General features: G+C 35.5%; 1 protein-coding gene across 1 annotated transcript in view; it reads left to right on the top strand.

Moving 5' to 3' along the window:
- DACH2 (dachshund family transcription factor 2) overlaps positions 1-19,132 on the top strand; it is a 749,278-nt gene that overhangs the window by 647,042 nt on the left and 83,104 nt on the right. The window contains exons 6-8 of the mRNA XM_053891350.1: positions 2,430-2,602; positions 8,462-8,597; positions 11,373-11,447. Of these exons, the coding sequence (XP_053747325.1) occupies positions 2,430-2,602; positions 8,462-8,597; positions 11,373-11,447 (384 nt within the window). The remainder of the gene's footprint in view (positions 1-2,429; positions 2,603-8,461; positions 8,598-11,372; positions 11,448-19,132) is intronic.

Genomic DNA, 19,132 nt, shown 5'->3' with positions numbered 1-19,132 from the left:
GTCTGGATGATGCTGAAAATCTTTGGAGAGTGAGGAATTATTACATTGTTAAGAAAAATGTAAATTAAACAAAGGCTTACTTAAACATATGAGTGGTAAAAGGAGGCACTGATGGCTACTTTTCATATACAGTTTTATCAATTTTCTACTAAGACTCTGAGTACACAAAGAAGAATTGAAGTCTATAATTACGTTTGGTAAATGAGAACCTTATATAGAAACCTATTTGCACCATTGATGGTTACTATTATGTTAAACATAAAGTGAAGATTTCAGGGAAAAGATAAACAGTGATTAAATTAATATGTGGTACACAATATCTTATTATAGCAAAGTCATATGATGACTTTGCATATATGTATATGCATATATGTATGCATATATGTATATGCATAAAAATGCATATACATCAAAGCAATTTTGGAAGGCCATTTTTTATTTTATTTATTTATTTTATTTAAAAATTTTTTTAATGTTTATTTATTTTTGAGACAGAGAGAGACAGAGCATGAATGGGGGAGGGTCAGAGAGAGGGAGACACAGAATCTGAAACAGGCTCCAGGCTCTGAGCTGTCAGCACAGAGCCTGACACAGGGCTCGAACTCACGGACAGCGAGATCATGACCTGAGCCGAAGTTGGCCACTTAACCGACTGAGCCACCCAGGTGCCCTGGAAGGCCATTTTTTAAATCTGTGCTTACACTTTATTAAGGTTTCTCTAGGAAATTAATAATCACAGGGGAAATTTTCATAACTAAAAAGTTTGGTTTGGTAGTTTGCTTCTTAAAAGGATTTGGAGATAGTGAGCCATAAATCAATTAATAGGGGGAAAGTTTGAAATATTTTGTTAATATTCTGTGGAGATATGCAGTCATGGAAAGTACAGAGTATGTTCTCCTTGGTTTCCATGCAGAATTTAAGTTTCTAACATTTTTAAATCCTTGTGTAATTTTAATAACAGTATATTTATGTCTGTTTTGATCACAAATATTAGTGACTATTGTGTTCTTTATATAGGAGTTCCTTTAATTGAGATGATCACTTTGGTTTTTATGAGACCTGTTAAATGTGTTTTACTACATTGCACAACTTTGAATTTTTTCTGGTTTTATTCAACCATCATTGTTGAGCCCAAGAGACAAACCTTGAATCAATTAACAGAATTTTTGTCTAGCCTGCTTTTTCTTTTAAATGTATGTGTTTTGACAATTTTTATTACTGTTACTGTTGTTTACAGGAATGATATTTAGGAGGACTCTAATTATACTTTCTATAGATTCATCATTGTTCACTAGTTTTTGTGGTTTTCAAAGCAAGAAAAAATGAGGGAATGGCAAAGAGGATCAAGGGATATTATTAATAGTGGATAATTGCATTTGGGATCAACATAAGCACTGTCCATTGTAGATTTCTATAATCTGCAGTAATTTAGGAAAATTATAGGCAAGTGTATTTTAGAACATCTGTTAAAGATTACTTGTTTCTCGGTTTCTGTCTAAATGAAGGCAAGATTACTGTTGAAGCAATAGTTTAAAATATACTGTAAAGTGTTATGGTTTACTTATCATAGTGATGTTAACATCCATGTTAGGCTAAATTTCCCTAGCCTCTGTTCAAACATGTTTCCTCACAAATCTCAAGCTCATAAGGGGTAAGTAGAAAAAATTTCAATTTGTTACCCTTTTTATGTTGACATATCTGTGGCTACCATAAGTATAATGTGGATAATACCTGAAAGATATTAATTGAGAAATTTAAAATATGTGAAAACTATTTCACCTTGCATAAGAAAACAGAATTATAGACATTAATCAATGATGTTGGTATTTGTTATTAAACTGAAAATACATTGAATATTTTGATAGGGCATTACTCCTTATTGACGGAATCTTCAAATTAGAGCCATAGCATTCATTTTAGAGATATATGACTAAAAGGGTAGACCATATTCCACGTCTTATTTTCTTCAATAATTCTGAAACCTAGACAATCTACATCCTGTCATGCCAGCATCACTATTATATATTCTAAAAATGTGTTAAGTTAGAAGCTGGTAACACATCAATATATTGTAATGATTAAAAATAAAGTTACTTGTTAAAAAAATGATGTTTGGCTTAAAGATTTTGGTTTCATGAGTAAAACAAATTTCATCTTATAAATACTTTAGGAGAACAAGAACAAAGAATATTAATAAATAAAAGCTTATGGATATAGGAATATTTTTTAAATTATAAAGCAATATTAAATCCTAGATACCATTAATTGCCCAAAGAGATACTAGGGTATAATAAAACTTACTTTAAAAGAAAGAATGAATTCAGATACTTTTTTTTATTACTTCTACTATAGTATCAATTTTGATGTGATTTTCCTTTGTCCAAACAATGTGACAAATATAATAATTTAACATATACTGTCTCTTTTAGGACTGGATCTGCCATTTATGATGATGCCGCATCCCCTACTTCCAGTCAGCTTACCTCCTGCATCAGTTGCCATGGCAATGAATCAGATGAACCATCTCAATACTATTGCCAACATGGCTGCTGCAGCCCAGATTCACAGTCCACTCTCCAGAGCTGGGACCTCTGTTATAAAGGTAAGAATTATGATTTGGAAGAGGACAGAGATTTTAATTACATGTAAATTTTGAGAAAATATTAACATTACCACTGCACCTTCAGTATAAACATACAGCTCATTGACTCAGTTGCTTAGCATATAGATAATATTGATGAATTTTATTTATGACTATTCCTGGTAAGGTAGTTTGTGTTTATTTGCTTTTATTCAATGACCACAGATCTCACCTTTAATTCTAGCTTCATGTCTTGCAGTCATGAGCACAGTGTGTGAGAGGCATAGAAAGGCTAATGGCAGAGTACAGTAGTGTATAAAAATCACTACCATTGCTGGGTGAAATAAACACTGTACACCTTTTTGGTGTCTGGAAGGCAATTGTTGAGTATTATATACCATACAGGACTTGTAAACAGAAAGATCTTAGGTTGAATTCTTATTCTGCTACTTAGCTGAATAACATTGGATATGATATTTAACCTTGTCATAACAAGCATGAACTTGTTTCCTCAATTGTAAACGATATGTCATAGTAATAATCTATCCCACTTACTTCGTTGGTTGTCCAGAGATAATGTGAATAAAATAGAGGTTAAAAACTATGAAACACTGGGGTACCTGGTTGGCTCAGTTGGTTAAGCGTCCAACTTCAGCTCAGGTCATGATCTCATGGTTTTTGGGTTCAAGCCCCATATCAAGCTCTGTGTTAACAGCTCAGAGCCTGGAGCCTGCTTCATATTCTGTGTCTCCCTCTCTCTGCCCCTCCCCTGCTCGTGCTCTGTCTCTCAAAAACAAATAAACTTTAAAAAAATTCAAAACTGTGAAACATTAAACAAATATTTATTATAATTTATAGAATTATCATTATCATCATTAGAATACTATTTTTTTCAAAATCTCATGACCATTGGCTATTGAAACACAAACAGTATTTTATAATCTGTCCTGATGTCTTCTGTTAGTTTGGCATAGGATCTCTTTGCCCTCTCTCCCAGTATCATGTGAACTTTGCTTAAAAAGCCAATATGTATTTTCTTTTGGCAAAGAGATAATATAAGTGTATATAGGATCAAAAGAGTATAGTTAGAGCAACCCATTGATTTGTCCCTTTATTCCTTTTTATATTCAACAAATATCCTATCCTTGATAAATGCATGCTGTAATGGACAATATGGGAAAGAGATAAAGAAGATATAATTAATCTCTCTCTTCCAGTACAAACTAAATGTGATATAAACAACAAGTACCCATTTTATTTGCACAACAAGCAAACAAATTTAACAAGCAACAATTTAACACTGATTGATATGTAGGCTCCATGCCCAACGTGGGGCTTGAACTCATGACCCTGAGATCAAAAGTCGCATGCTCTCCTGACTGAGCCAGTCAGGCACCCCCAATACAGTTGTTATTAAAAGACAACTACACATGTACACATACATATAAACACATATTTAACGTTAATGTATTAATACTTCATACATTCTGTGTATACTACCATATTTCCAAGGATGTAAAGGAATATTGAGGTGAAATAAAGGATCTACATGAAAATGAGCAGAGTTGATAATTTAGTGCCAATAAACTACATCCTAAACCAAACTTACAGTGTTACACCTTGTATTAAACTGAATATTGACCCTGCTTTTTATACTTTCAAATGATTCAATATGATGAACATCTCCTTTGACCATTTGTGATGTAAACCACCCCAAAACGGGAAAAGTATGATGTAAGAGGGTATAATATGTACTAGTAAATAACATTTTCTATATATTTTTTTAATTTTTAGGAATAAGCCTTGAACTATGCACATATATGCTAGAATCTGAATTATTATTGTAGATGATTTTACTAATAGCCTTTGATTTGGGGAATTGATTGGGTAAGTATGTATCAATTTTGGAAATGTCTCTCCTCTGCTACTTTGAATCTGGAGAAGACTTGTAGTGTTTCAGAAGAGCTACAGCTGTTTTCCATGGGGCCCAAATGAAATATGTGAAGAGTAACAGGCTTGTAAAAGTCATAAATGCAAATAAAATTAAGTCATCAATGACTAAAAATGATTGGGATTTTGGAGATGCAATTTTCCTTTTTAAATTCCCTTATTTATTTGTTGCAAACACTGTTAACCCTGTATTTGGCAAACGATGAGGACATTATCACTTGCTTTCTCATTTGTAATAAAACAGATTAACTTGCTGTGAACTTTTAACTAGGCTGAGACACAACAGTAGCCACCTAATGAGCCAAAGCACATTGCAGTTAAGTAGCTAAATAGATGCATACTGATTACAGGAATGAAAAATGGATCTGTTTACTTGCAGAAAAGAAATTGTTCATAGAACTATCAATTATTTTAAGAGAAATTAAACATTCCCAGCTACACACACACACACACACACACACACACATATTTTAACCACACCTAACTCTTAATCAATATAAGGCACTAAACTTACCTAATACAGTTTATATGGTGAAAAAAGTCTGATCTCTGTGATACCTTAGGGAAACAATAACAATGAACTGAACGTTGACTGAATTTGGAAAGTGCAGACTATAAAATCTTAAAGCAGAAATAAAACTTCATGCAAAATGTTAGTCACTCTAAATCAAGTTTTCAAAGTTAGTTTATTGTTTTACCTAATATGATGTTGAAAATGTCAAAGAAGGAATTGAATAGAAAGTTACTTGAGTTCATATTATTTGATCATTTGCTAATTTTAAACATTTGTGGGGGAGGCATCTGGTTGGCTCAGTAGGTTAAACGTCAGGACTCTCAATCTCATAGTTTGTGAGTTCCAGCCCCGCATCAGGCTCCGTGCTGATAGTGCAGAGCTGCTTGGGATTCTCTCTCTCTCTCTCTCTCTCTCTCTCTCTCTCTCTCTCTCTCTCTCTCTCTCCATTCTCTATGACCCTGCCCCACCTATGCTTCTGCTCTCTCTCTGTGTCTCAAAAATAAATTAATTTAAAAAATAAACATTTGGGGATCCTCCTTTATAGTATTGTATTTTTTCTCATTTTCATAGCATTTTATATTCATGTAGACGCCCTTTCAATTTTTTTTTAATCAAAATAAGCTTTCATTTTCTATTAGACAGAGTGGACAAGAGCAAGTACCACTGTGAGTTGGATTCTCTTGCTTCTCCAAACTATCGATTTTATGAATCACTTAATTTTTTTTCTATTTTTATTATGGCAGCATATATTACTGTGTGTATGATTCCTGTTTGCCACCATAGAGTGATTTTGTTTGTTCAGTTCCATTTTTGCCCCATATAACTGCTGTAATTAGTTATATGAACTAATATATGGATATTAATAATATGGATAATGAATGGATGTCCCTATCCATTCATTCAGATGCCCATGAAACTTAAATGTAGTTCATTGAATTACATATATTTTTTAGCAAATTTCCAATGTTACAATCAAAGACAAATACTGAATGTTCTACATTTTATACACATATTTTGGGAAAGAATCATTGGGGCTATACAACAGTGAAAGGCAGAGAAATAATTTTGACCTTATATATAAAAACCCTTGCATTGGTGGGGCATCTGGGTGGCTCAGTCAGTTAAGTGTCCGACTTCAGGTCGTGATCTCATGGTTCATGAGTTTGAGCTCTGTGTCAGACTCTGTGCTAACAGCTCAGAGCCTGGAGCCTGCTTCGGGTTCTGTGTTTCCCTCTCTCTCTGCCCCTCTCCCACTTTCAGAAAATAAAACAATGTGGTACAAGGGCTATATATATCTTGCTGCTTATCCTCATACCATTACTGCAGAATACAAGTATAATTATTTGGGGGAAAAAGTTGATTATTTTATCCTGCTTTGTTTATATGTTTCTTTCTATTTTGTCCTGTATATATAGTGTTACAACTAGGTAATTATCTGTATAGTAATTATAAATGAAATGTATAATTCTGTCTTAAAACATTGTTTTTGAGGTCTGATAACAGTTATAATTATCAGTATTTAATTAAGATATAATACTGCAGCTAATATACTCAAAGTCTACTATTCATTTTACTAAAATTATCAAATGTTAATTATTTGCTAGACAATAATATAAAACACCATGTAAAAAGTGAACCTACTACATTGATGACTATATTAGTGTTTCATTGCTGCAGTAACAAAATATGACAAATTTTGTGGCTTAAAACAATGCAAATTAATTTTCTTGTAGTTCTATAGGTCAGATATCTAACATGGATATCAATAAGCTAAAATCAAGGAGTTGGCAGGGCTGCATTTCTTTCTGTAGCTTCCAGGGAAGAATCTGTTTCCTTGACTTTTCCAACTTCTAGAATGCACCCACATTTCTTCGCTCATGGTTCCTTTCATCCATCTTCAAAGCCAGAAATGTTGCATCTCTCTGATTATTCTCCCATAATATCTCCCTTTGACCTTCCTTTTATGCCTCCAAGTGTGATTTATCTCAAGATTCTCAGTCACGTCTGAAAAATCCATTTACCATATGAGGTAATATATTCACAGGTCTTGGTCATTAGGTTGTGGAGGGGATATTTAGGGGGCCATTATTCTGCCTGCCACAATGAAAGACACTGCAAAATGTTAACTTCTACTAACGAAATAATAAGCTTTAACTCTCATGCTATTTACTTTTGTATTTAAACAAACAGCAGTTTTATCTAGAGAATTTATAAATTTAAGCCTCTCAGGCAAAATCAATGTGAAAATGTATAAGCACATATTTGACAAATTAATTTTTAACATTATTATGATTTGAATACTGATGTTATAATTACAGATAATTAGAACAATTAAGAAATTTATTAAGGATGAATTAAATATTTTATAGAACAAACATTCTCTGTCCCAGCATGTCTATTACCCAGTCACATTTATTGCATAAATGCATAAAACAGCAATTTGGTTATTTTAGTGATCAAATTAAATGAATGATTGTCAGATTTATTCATCAAGTTGGGATGTATAAACATAATGAATAACTTCAGAGATTTATAGCAATATTCATAATCACAAAAGTCTTGAGGACTATTAACAGTTACTGAAGAGCTATGTAAAATAAATATTTTATTTTTATTCAAATTCATTCAAAACTATAAATGTCTAAACAATACTAAGCAATTGATATTCATAGGTCTTAGTTTTAGTTTGCAAAACCATCATTGTGTAGTGTGATTACGAAACCATTTTGCTGGGAGAATTCAAAATAAATTTCTAAGGTCTGATAGAGGAGGTGTATACTGTTTCTGTAATTTTTATTTGTGCAGAAAGACTCAACGTGTACCAGATGCCACTATTTGTGATTTTTATTCCTAGGTTTTCAAGTGTTTACCTTAGGGACATCTTAGAGAGTGAGATCACCCTCCATGCTTGGTATATACTTTATATAAATATAAACGTTTACAATAATAATAATCTTCACTGCACACCTATGTTCATAATATAGAATGTATTTCTTTTTTTCATTATTACATATTTTATTCTGACATACCATTATATTAATAAAATCATCATTAAAATACCAATCTTGGCTATTACATAAATGATACAGTGAATAGGTTTATAGGGAAATATCAAGGTAAAATTTTAATGTATTTCTTAAGAAAGGAAATGGAAATTAACTTTTCTTAAACCTCTAACATATATCAGCATCGTGCTTATTGCTTTCACCCTCTCTTATTAAATTCTCATAATACCTCATTAATTTTGCAAGAAAAAATATGTATTTGTCTAAAATTACATGTTAAATACCAGGTATCATGAACATGCCTGCTTTTGGGATAAGGGAGAGGTCAACATTTCAAATGTCATGGACTCAACCAACATGAAAAACTTGGTGCACAGATGATATTTCCTTTTGTGTCTCCTTTTGTGTCAGGAACGGATCCCAGAGAGTCCTTCTCCTGTTCCCTCTCTGGAAGATAATCATTGTCCTGGGAGTCAAATTTCCTCCCACCCCAGCAGCAGTGTGTCCAGTTCTCCTTCTCAGATGGATCACCATTCAGAGAGGATGGGTAAGTATCTTGCCCAAAACAAGGAATTTAAAGAAATTCTTTCAGGAAATTTGTCATTAGTCAATAGAAAGTGGAGAAAGAAGCTGGGGAGCTGATGCCTTCTTAAAAAATGGCTTTTTGAAGTGGACTTTTTTTTTATTGCTGAAGCAATATGAACAACAAAATGAAACTTATGGTGTTATAAGTTTCTTCTCAGAAAGGGCCTTTATTTACTGTGTCACTGGATTCCAGGGGAACAATATGATGGGATTTTTGTAGAGTATATGCTAGTTCAGTATGTTGGTATATAACAGTTTATGTGATACAATATACTTGCTACATTCACAGAATCCTTTGAATAATGAAAGATAAAATATATTTTAAACAGTTGATCATTTAGAATGATTAAAAAGTGAATCAATATATAATTTGCTACAATCTCAATAATTTAGATCACAAGTATTTAACATGCCTTTCCCTTTATTTTTTTATCATCTCACAAGTCTTACACCAGAGATACTATTCCAGAAATACTATAGTGTTATTGTCAGTGATGTGGCATATGGGAGACTTGAGTATAGCCATAGTTCCAGCGGTGACTAGCTATGAGAATGTAACTTGGGTATGTAACTTAACCATTATGAATTTCTTTACCCAATATATAGAAATAATTACTTCCTTGCCTAAGGCACTGGATTTTTGTGAGATCAAATGAAATAATATGTAGAAAAACACTTCAGAAACTTAAAGTGCTAAGGGAATGTGAGGGACAAGCACTATTTTTCTCTGTGTGGCTGTACCTTGATTGTTTATCATCCCTTGCTGTCTGATTTTACTCAGGTATACAGATGTTACCATATTGTAACAAATTCTCCTTTAGTATATAATAATTATGAGCCAATTGAGTTAGGTAAAATATTTGTTAATCTTATGTACCTACACAATCCAATTTCCTAAATATCCATTTCATTTAGGAAAAATTATTTCTGCTTTTCTTTTAGCCTTACACTATATGGATGTTCATTATGTAAACTCTAAATTTTTACACATGGTAATAGTGATTGCTTTAAGCCTCTTCAAAATAATGTTTTGGTGGGGGGTGAGGGGGAGAAGAGTAATTTGAGGGATTAGTGGAGGTGTTAGTTTCCAAATTTGTGTTAGGGAAGGATGAATATGATTTCTCCCTTGTGGAAATTCATGCAAGTCTCACTTAGCCTGTCAATATTACACATTGTTTGTGGCTCATAGTATGCCCAATGAATCTCAAATCAGGCTCCCCATTATAATTGCAAATTCTGTGAGCATTTACAAATCTGGATGATCAGACTACATGCTCAGAGTCTGATTTACCTAGTCTGGAATAAAGCATGGCAGCAGCATTTTGTTTTTATTTTCAGTATCTCTTCATCAGATTCTAATATGCAGCCAGAGTTATGTACCACTGAGCTAGAACTTGCAGCTAAGGAAGTAAATTTAATTCCTGGAAGAGGTGACAGATCTTCTAGCTTTACTTTGTCACAGCTTTTGGGCACAGACCACCTGATTATTACAACATTGTGCAACTCATTCAAGGGAGACTGAGCAAGGCAAACAAATATAGCCAGAAGACCATTGATGAATCAATAAACCAAAACACACATTATTCTGTCAGGATAATCTTTGTGTTGATGAGAGGTGGGAGAGAAAGAAAAGAGAGATTATTGAGTGCTGTCTAAAAGCAAAGCACATAGGGAAATATATTTTGTGATAGATACATTGTAAGAGAATGATATCTTACACTTAGAAGTAAAATCAAATATTTTCAAATCAATGTAGTATTCTTAAAAATATATTAACCACGTAAAACATTTCTTATTGCACTGGCAGTAATTAGGCTATCTAAGCACATTCCCAGTTGTACAGACATGATAGTGAGATTGTCTCTAAATGAATACAAATATTTGATGATTTTTCATTTATAGTGACCATATTTTATTTATAGAACATTATGATATTTTAATAAAATATAACAAAAATGAATTAAGTGATCAAGTATAAAAATTGGCATGTATTTCTCTTTCAATAGAAATATTTTGTGAAGGAGCATTTATAATAATTACCAGAAAGTTAGACTTCACCTTTTAATTTTGCTGTATATATTTGCAAAAACTTTATAAGGCGAGTTAAATGCATAATTATTTTAAACTCACGAAATTAAGTGATATTCTTTCCAGAAATACTTTGGGAAATATATTATTAATTATGCAGGTAAATAGCTAATTTACATATGTATTTTAAAAGAGGAAATATTTAAAATGATTTAGAGAAAATATGTGGGCAATTATATATGTGCCATATATTAATTCCACTTTAAAAATTCACATGATTAAAGCAGCTTATCAATTTTTTTTTTCAACGTTTTTTTGTTTTTTTTTTGTTTTTTTTTTTTTTATTTATGGGACAGAGAGAGACAGAGCATGAACGGGGGAGGGGCAGAGAGAGAGGGAGACACAGAATCGGAAACAGGCTCCAGGCTCCGAGCCATCAGCCCAGAGCCTGACGCGGGGCTCGAACTCACGGACCGCGAGATCGTGACCTGGCTGAAGTCGGACGCTTAACCGACTGCGCCACCCAGGCGCCCCTCAATTTTTAAATTATATAATCATCAGACCAAATTTCTCCACTGTTTCAGAAGTAGAAGTGTATACAATTCATGTTACTACTTATTGGAGTAAAATACCTATTTATCTAATACTTTTCTGCCTTTCTTTTGGGTACTTTGCAAAAATATTACTCAGTTATATCTTTTATTTATAGTCATGATGCCCAACAATAGAGAAGAACTTATTGTTGATCAGGATAATGGACCAACCATCAAAAGGGATAATAAAGGTAAAATAATTTTTGCTTATGTGGTTGACATATAAATATTAGATAGTAACTGAATTAACATCCCAGTACTGTATATTGCATCCATATTTCCTAAACAAAATAGATTTATACTGTCTTTGGATAAATTACTATAGTAGTAAAAAAAAATATGTTTACCAGTGACTTGTTTATTTGATGTTCTAAATTACATGTCAGCCTAAAGTTTTTCTGTGCCTGTGGTTGGAAATTTTACTTTAAGCCCTTTTATTATGCCTGATCAGAGACATCTGACTCTCTTTTTATTACATATTCACTTTGTTATCCATGTTTAAATAACTCACCATTTGATAGTTATGTTTGAAAAACTGAGTTGCTGCCATGGAGAAGAAATATTCCCCTCAACTATGAAAAGAGGTTTTTAAAATATATGCTAATTTGGGCATTTCAAATGAAAGCTTAACAAGTTACTCCAGCAAAGTATTTATCTGGAATGCAGATAGATATGATGCCAATCTAGCTTTTGATCCACTGAGATACATGTATATCTCCATAGTATCCACTTTTTTCTTTTTCTTTTTTTTAATATGAAATTTGTCAAATTGGTTTCCATACAGCACTCAGTACTCATCCCAACAGGTGCTCTCCTCAATACCTATCACACACCTTCCCTTCCCTCCAAGCCCCCATCAACCCTCAGTTTATTCTGTTTTTAAGAGTCTCTTATGGTTTGCACCCTTCCCTATCTGTAATTTTTTTCGCCCTTCCCCTCCCCCATGGTCTTATGTTAAGTTTCTTAACATCCACATGAGAGTTAAAACATATGGTATCTGTCTTTCTCTGTATGACTTATTTCGCTTAACATAACACTCTCCAGTTCCATCCACGTTGCTACAAAGGGCCATATTTCATTCTTTCTCATTGCCACGTAGTACTCCATTTGTGTATATGAACCACAATTTCTTTATCTATTCATCACTTAATGGACATTTAGGCTCTTTCCATCATTTGGCTACTGTTGAAAGTGCTGCTATAAACATTGGAGTACATGTGCCCCTATGCAACAGCACTCCTGTATCCCATGGGTAAATTCCTAGCAGTGCTGTTGCTGGGTCATAGGGGAGATCTCTTTTTAATTTGGGGGGGAACCTCCACACTGTTTTCCAGAGTGGCTGCACCAGTTTGCATACCCACCAACAGTGCAAGAGGGTTCCCATTTCTCCACATCCTCTCCAGCATCTATAGTCTCCTGAATTGTTCATTTTAGCCACTCTGACTGGCGTGAGGTGGTATCTCAGTGTGGTTTGATTTGTATTTCTCTGATGAGGAGTGACGTTGAGCTTCTTTTCACGTGCCTGTTGGCCATCTGGATGTCTTCTTTAGAAAACTTTCCATTCATTCTTCTGCCCATCTCTTCACTGGATTACTTGTTTTGGGGTGTGGAGTTTGGTGAGTTCTTTATAGATTTTGGATACTAGCCCTTTGTCCGATATGTCATTTACAAATATCTTTTCCCACTCCCATGCCTTTTAGTTTTGTTGATTGTTTCCTTTGCAGTACAGAAGCTTTCTATCTTGATGAGGTCCCAATAGTTCATTTTTGCTTTTAATTCCCTTGCCTTTGGAGATGTGTTGAGTAAGAAATTGCTGCGGCTGAGGTCAGAGAGGATTTTTTTCCTGCTTTCTTCTCTAGGGCTTTGATAGTTTCCTGTCTCACATTCAGGTCCTTTATCCATTTTGAGTTTATTTTTGTGAATGGTGTAAGAAAGTGGTCTAGTTTCATCCTTTTGCATGTTGCTGTCCAGTTCTCCCAGTACCATTTGTGAAAGAGACTGTCTTTTTTCCATTGGATGTTCTTTCCTGCTTTGTCAAAGATTAGTTGGCCATACTTTTGTGGGTCTAGTTCTGGGGTTTCTATTCTATTCCATCGGTCTATGTGTCTGTTTTTGTGCCAATACCATGCTGTCTTGATGATTACAGCTGTGTAGTAGAAGCTAAAGTCTCGGATTTTGATGCCTCCTGCTGTGGTATTCTTCTTCAATATTACTTTAGCTAGTTGGGGTTTTTTGTGGTTCGATACAACTTTAGGATTGCTTGTTCTAGCTTTGAGAAGACTGCTGGTGCAACTTTTACTGGGATTGCATTTGATTGTATTGATTTCCTTGGGTAGTATTAACATTTTAACAATATTTATTCTTCCAATCCATGAGCACGGAGTGTTTTTCTATTTCTTTGTATCTTCTTCAATTTCATTCATAAGTTTTCTATAGTTTTCAGCACGCAGATCTTTTACATCTTTGGTCAGGTTTATTTCTAGGTATTTTATGATTCTTGGTGCAATTGTGAAAGAGATCAGTTTCTTTATTTGTCTTTCTGTTGCTTCATTGTTAGTGTATAAGAATGCAACTGATTTCTGTACATTGATTTTGTATCCTGCGACTTTGCTGAATTCATGTATCAGTTCTAGCAGACTTTTGGTGGAGTCTATCGGGTTTTCCGTATATAATATCATGTCATCTTCAAAAAGTGAAAGCTTGATTTCATCATTACTAGTTTTGATGCCTTTGATTTCCTTTTGTTGTCTGATTGCTGATACTAGCACTTCCAACACTCTGTTAAACAACAGCGGTGAGAGTGGACATCCCTCTCGTGTTCCTGATCTCAGGGAAAAAGCTCTCAGTTTTTCCCCATTGAGGATGATGTTAGCTGTGGTCTCCTCATAAATGGCTTTGATGATGTTTAACTATCTTCCTTCCATCCCGACTTTCGAGGGTTTTTATTAAGAAAGGGTGCTGAATTTTGTCAAATGCCTTTTCTGCATCAATTGACAGGATCATATGGTTCTTATCTTTTCTTTTATTAATGTGATGTATCACGTTGCATGATTTGTGAATGTTGAACCATCTCTGCAGCCCAGGAATGAATCCCACTTGATCATGGTGAATAATTCTTTTTATATGCTGTTGAATTCTATTCGCTAGTATCTTGTTGAGAATTTTTGCATCCATATTCATCAGGCATATTGGCCTGTAGTTCTCTTTTTTGGATGCGTCTCTGTCTAGTTTAGGAAGTAAAGTAATGCTGGCTTCATAGAATGAGTCTGGAAGTTTTCCTTCCCTTTCTATATTTTGGAGCAGCTTGAGAAGGATAGGTATTATCTCTGCTTTAAATGTCTGGTAGAATTCCCCTGGGAAGCCATCTGGTCCTGGACTCTTTTTTGTTGGGAGATGTTTGAAAACTGATTCGATTTCTTCGCTGGTTATGGGTCTGTTCAAGTTTTCTATTTCTTCATGTTTGAGTTTTGGAAGTGTGTGGGTGCTTAGGAATTTGTCCATTTCTTCCAGGTTGTCCAATTTGTTGGCATATAATTTTTCATAGTACTCCCTGATAATTGCTTGTATCTCTGAGGGATTGGTTGCCATAATTCCATTTTCATTCATGATTTTATCTATTTGGGTCATCTCCCTTTTCTTTTTGAGAAGCCTGGCTAGAGGTTTGTCAATTTTGTTTATTTTTTCAAAAAACCAACTCTCGGTTTCATTGATCTGCTCTACAGTTTTTTAAGATTCTATACTGTTTATTTCTGCTCTGATGTTTATTATTTCTCTTCTTCTGCTGGGTTTGGGGTGTCTTTGCTGTTCTGCTTCTATTTATTTAGGTATGCTCTATTTGGGATGTTATTAGGTGTTTGTATTTGGGATTTGTATGTATTAGGTGTTTGTATTTGGGATTTTTCTTGTTTCTGAGATAGGCCTGGATTGCAATGTATTTTCCTCTCCGGACTGCCTTCACTGCGTCCTAAAGCATTTGGATTGTTGTATTTTCACCTTCATTTGTTTCCATATATTTTTAAATTTCTTCTCTAATTGCCTGGTTGACACGTTCATTCTTTTTTTTTTAAAAAAATTTTTTTTTCAACGTTTTTTTTAATTTATTTTTGGGACAGAGAGAGACAGAGCATGAACGGGAGAGGGGCAGAGAGAGAGGGAGACACAGAATCGGAAACAGGCTCCAGGCTCCGAGCCATCAGCCCAGAGCCTGACGCGGGGCTCGAACTCACGGACCGCGAGATCGTGACCTGGCTGAAGTCGGACGCTTAACCGACTGCGCCACCCAGGCGCCCCGACACGTTCATTCTTTAGTAGGGTGTTCTTTAACCTCCATGCTTCTGGAGGTTTTCCAGACTTTTTCCTGTGGTTGATTTCAAGCTTCATAGCACTGTGTTCTGAAAGTATGCCGGGTATGATCTCAATTCTTTTGTACTTATGAAGGGTTATTTTGTGACCCAGTATGTGATCTATCTTGGAGAACGTTCCATGTGCACTCGAGAAGAAAGTATATTCTGTTGCTTTGGGATGCAGAGTTCTAAATATATCTGTCAAGTTCATCTGATCCATTGTATCATTCAGGGCCCTTGTTTCTTTATCGAGTCTGTGTCTAGATGATCTATCCATTGGTGTAAGTGGAGTATTAAGATCCCCTGCAATTACCACATTCTTATCAATAAGGTTGCTTATTTTTGTGATTAATTGTTGTATATATTTGGGGGCTCTCGTATTTGGTGCATAAACATTTATAATTGTTAGCTCTTCATGATGGATAGACTCTGCAATGATTATATAATGCCCTTCTTCATCTCTTGTTACAACCTTTAATTTGAAGTCTATTTTGTCTGATATAAGTATGGCTATTCCAGATTTCCTCTGACTTCCAGTAGCATGCTAGATATTTCTCCATCCCCTCACTTGTAATCTGAAGGTGTCCTCAGGTCTAAAATGAGTCTCTTGTAGACATAAAATAGATGGGTCTTGATTTTTTACCCATTCTGATACCCTATGTCTTTGGTTGTAGCATTTGGTTCATTTACATTCAGTGTTATTATAGAAAGACATGGGTTTAGAGTCATTGTGAAGTCTGTAGGTTTCATGCTTCAAGTGATGTCTCTGGCATTTTGTGGTCCTTGCAACATTTCACTCACAGAGTCCCCCTTAGGATCTCTTGTAGGGCTGGTTTAGTGGTGATGAATTCCTTCAGTTTTTGTTTGTTTGGGAAGACCTTTATCTCTCCTATTCTAAATGACAGACTTGCTGGCTACATATTCTCAACAGATTCTTGGCTACGTGTTTTTTTCTGTTCATCACATTGAAGATTTCATGCCATTCCTTTCTGTCCTGCCAAGTTTCACTATATATGTCTGCTACTACCCTTATGTATCTACCTTTGTATGTTAGGGTCCATTTTTCCTAGCTGCTTTTAGAATTCTCTCTTTATCCTTGTATTTTGCCAGTTTCCCTATGATATGTTGTGCAGATCTATTCAAGTTATGTCTGAAAGGAGTTCTCTGTGTGTCTTGGATTTCAATGCCTTTTTCCTTCCCCAGATCAGCGAAGTTCTCAGCTCTGATTTGTTCAAGTACACACCTTCAGCCCCTTTCTCTGTCTCTTCATCTTCTGGAAATCCTATGATACGGATGTTGTTCCATTTGATTGCAGCACTTAGTTCTCTAATTCTCCCCTCATACTCCTGGATTTTTTTATCTTTTTGTCAGCTTCCTCTTTTTCCATAATTTTATCTTCTATTCACCTATTCCTTCCTCTGCCTCTTCAATCCATGCTATGGTGCCTCCAGTTTATTTTGCACCTCATTTATAACATTTTTTCGCTTCTCGTGACTATTTCTTAGTCCCTTGATCTCTGTAGCAATAGATTCTCTTCTGTCCTCTATGCTTTTTTCAAGACCAGCGATTAATTTTATGACTATTATTCTAAATTCTTGTTATATTGCTTAAATCGGTTTTGATCAATTTGTTAGCTGTCGCTACTTCCTGGAGTTTCTTTTGAGGAGATTTATTCCATTTCATCATTTTGGGTAGTCCTTGTGGTGGCTCCAAACTGTAGGGCACTACCCTGTGCTGTCTGGAGTAACTTGTGTTGGTGGGCAGGGCCACAGTCAGACGCAATGTCTGCCCCCAACCCACTGCTTGGGCCACAGTCAGACTGGTGTGTACCTTATCTTCCCCTCTCCCAGGGGCAGGACTCACTGTGGAGTGGTGTGGCCCTTGTCCACAGCTGCTTGCACACTGTCAGGCTTGTGGTGCTGCTTCCATGGGATCTGGCTAAGAGAGTATTAGGTTGGATCCACAAAGTGCACAGGGGTGGGACGGGCAGGCTTAGCTTTGCTGTCAGTGGCCCCCTGCAGGAGGGACCCTGAAGCACCTGGAGGGAGGCAGGCCTGTTTGAGGGATGGATCCACAGAAGCACAGCATTGAGCATTTGCAGGGTGCAAACAAGTTCAGTGATGGGAAATGGTTCCCTTTGGAATTTTGGCTGGGGAATGAGAGAGAGAAATGGTGCTTTCCTGCACCTTGTTCCCCCACTGAGCTCTGTCCTTCCAGGTCTCAACCACTCTCCCTCACAGTGTCCTCTTGCCCTCCCTAATCTTTGAGAGCAGAGCAGTTGTCTTTTAGAATTCCAGATGTTATGTCCTGCTGACTGTCAGAATTCATGGAGTCCGGCCCCTCTGCTTTTGCAAGCCAGACTTCGGGGGATTTGCCTTGTCAGGTGGACTGCTCCTCCACCACTCCAGGCCCCTCCCGCCATTCCTCGTAGCATGCACCACCTCTCTGCCCTTCCTACCTTCTTCCCTGGGCCTCTTCTCTGCATTTGGCTCTGGAGAGTCCATTCTGCTGGTATTGTGGCAGTTTTCTGGGTTATTTATTCTGATGAGGGTGGAATCTATGTGATCAGCAGAATGAGGTGAGCCCAGCGGTCTCCTATGCCGCTATCTTCTGAATCCTCAATCACTTGCTACTGGGCTTTAGATGCCTGGGTTGAAGTTGTTACAATTCTGTGTGATGTCAACAGTGCTCAGGGGCCTGACTCTGACCAGGTAAGGCCTGTTGGGTTTGGGGAGGAGATAGTTGTGGTGGAACAGATAAAACAGTTTTTTCATAGGATATGAGGTTAATGAAGATTGGGAGAGTAAAAATTTCAAAGGTATGCTATCTTGATATGAAAATTGAGTAAGCATTGGAAGACTCAAAGGTAAAAGAAAAAGAAAACATATTGGCATAGGTTTTAGGCTATACATTGTGGCTATCATCATGAGTTAAACAGTAACAGTAAGCTAAAGACCTTAAACCAACAGGTAACTTATCAGATCATCAAATGGTCTCTTTGTACTTCAATATAGGATGTATTTTTTCTAACTCTACTAAAGATACTCAATATATAGAAAAAAGATTCCATGAGCTGAAGAGTTAATGGAGAAATTTATCTTTCTTCTCTAGACTGAACTTGCTTCCTAATTATATAGATGGGCGCTTTAGTTAGAATTTGGAATGAAATTTTAATTTCATTGATCCATGGTTGGTTTCCTTGCCACATGTTTAGTCATTTCTTATCCAAACGCTGAAAGGCTATACCCCCAGGACTCCAAGATGTAAATGATTGATTTCCAAATACTTGTTAGAATGGAAGAAGTCAGTTTCAGTATATTTAAAAACCCAAACTCTTACATAAGTAATGAAATTCTAGTTAAAGATGAAGTCTCATTCTTAACCCAGTAACAATTTGTTCTTCTTTACCCCTATTCATGACTATTTGAAGGACAGTGTGGTAGCAAAGTAACTTTTCTAGGAAAATCTGAAGCTGTATAAGATATATATGATTCTATTGGAACTGCAATCCCCATAAGTGAAAATGGCATTTA

Source organism: Panthera pardus, unplaced genomic scaffold (genome assembly GCF_024362965.1).
Source record: "Panthera pardus isolate Hobbes unplaced genomic scaffold, ASM2436296v1 HiC_scaffold_27, whole genome shotgun sequence".
Taxonomy (NCBI): Eukaryota; Metazoa; Chordata; class Mammalia; order Carnivora; family Felidae; genus Panthera; species Panthera pardus.
This window is presented reverse-complemented; position numbering and strand designations above follow the sequence as displayed.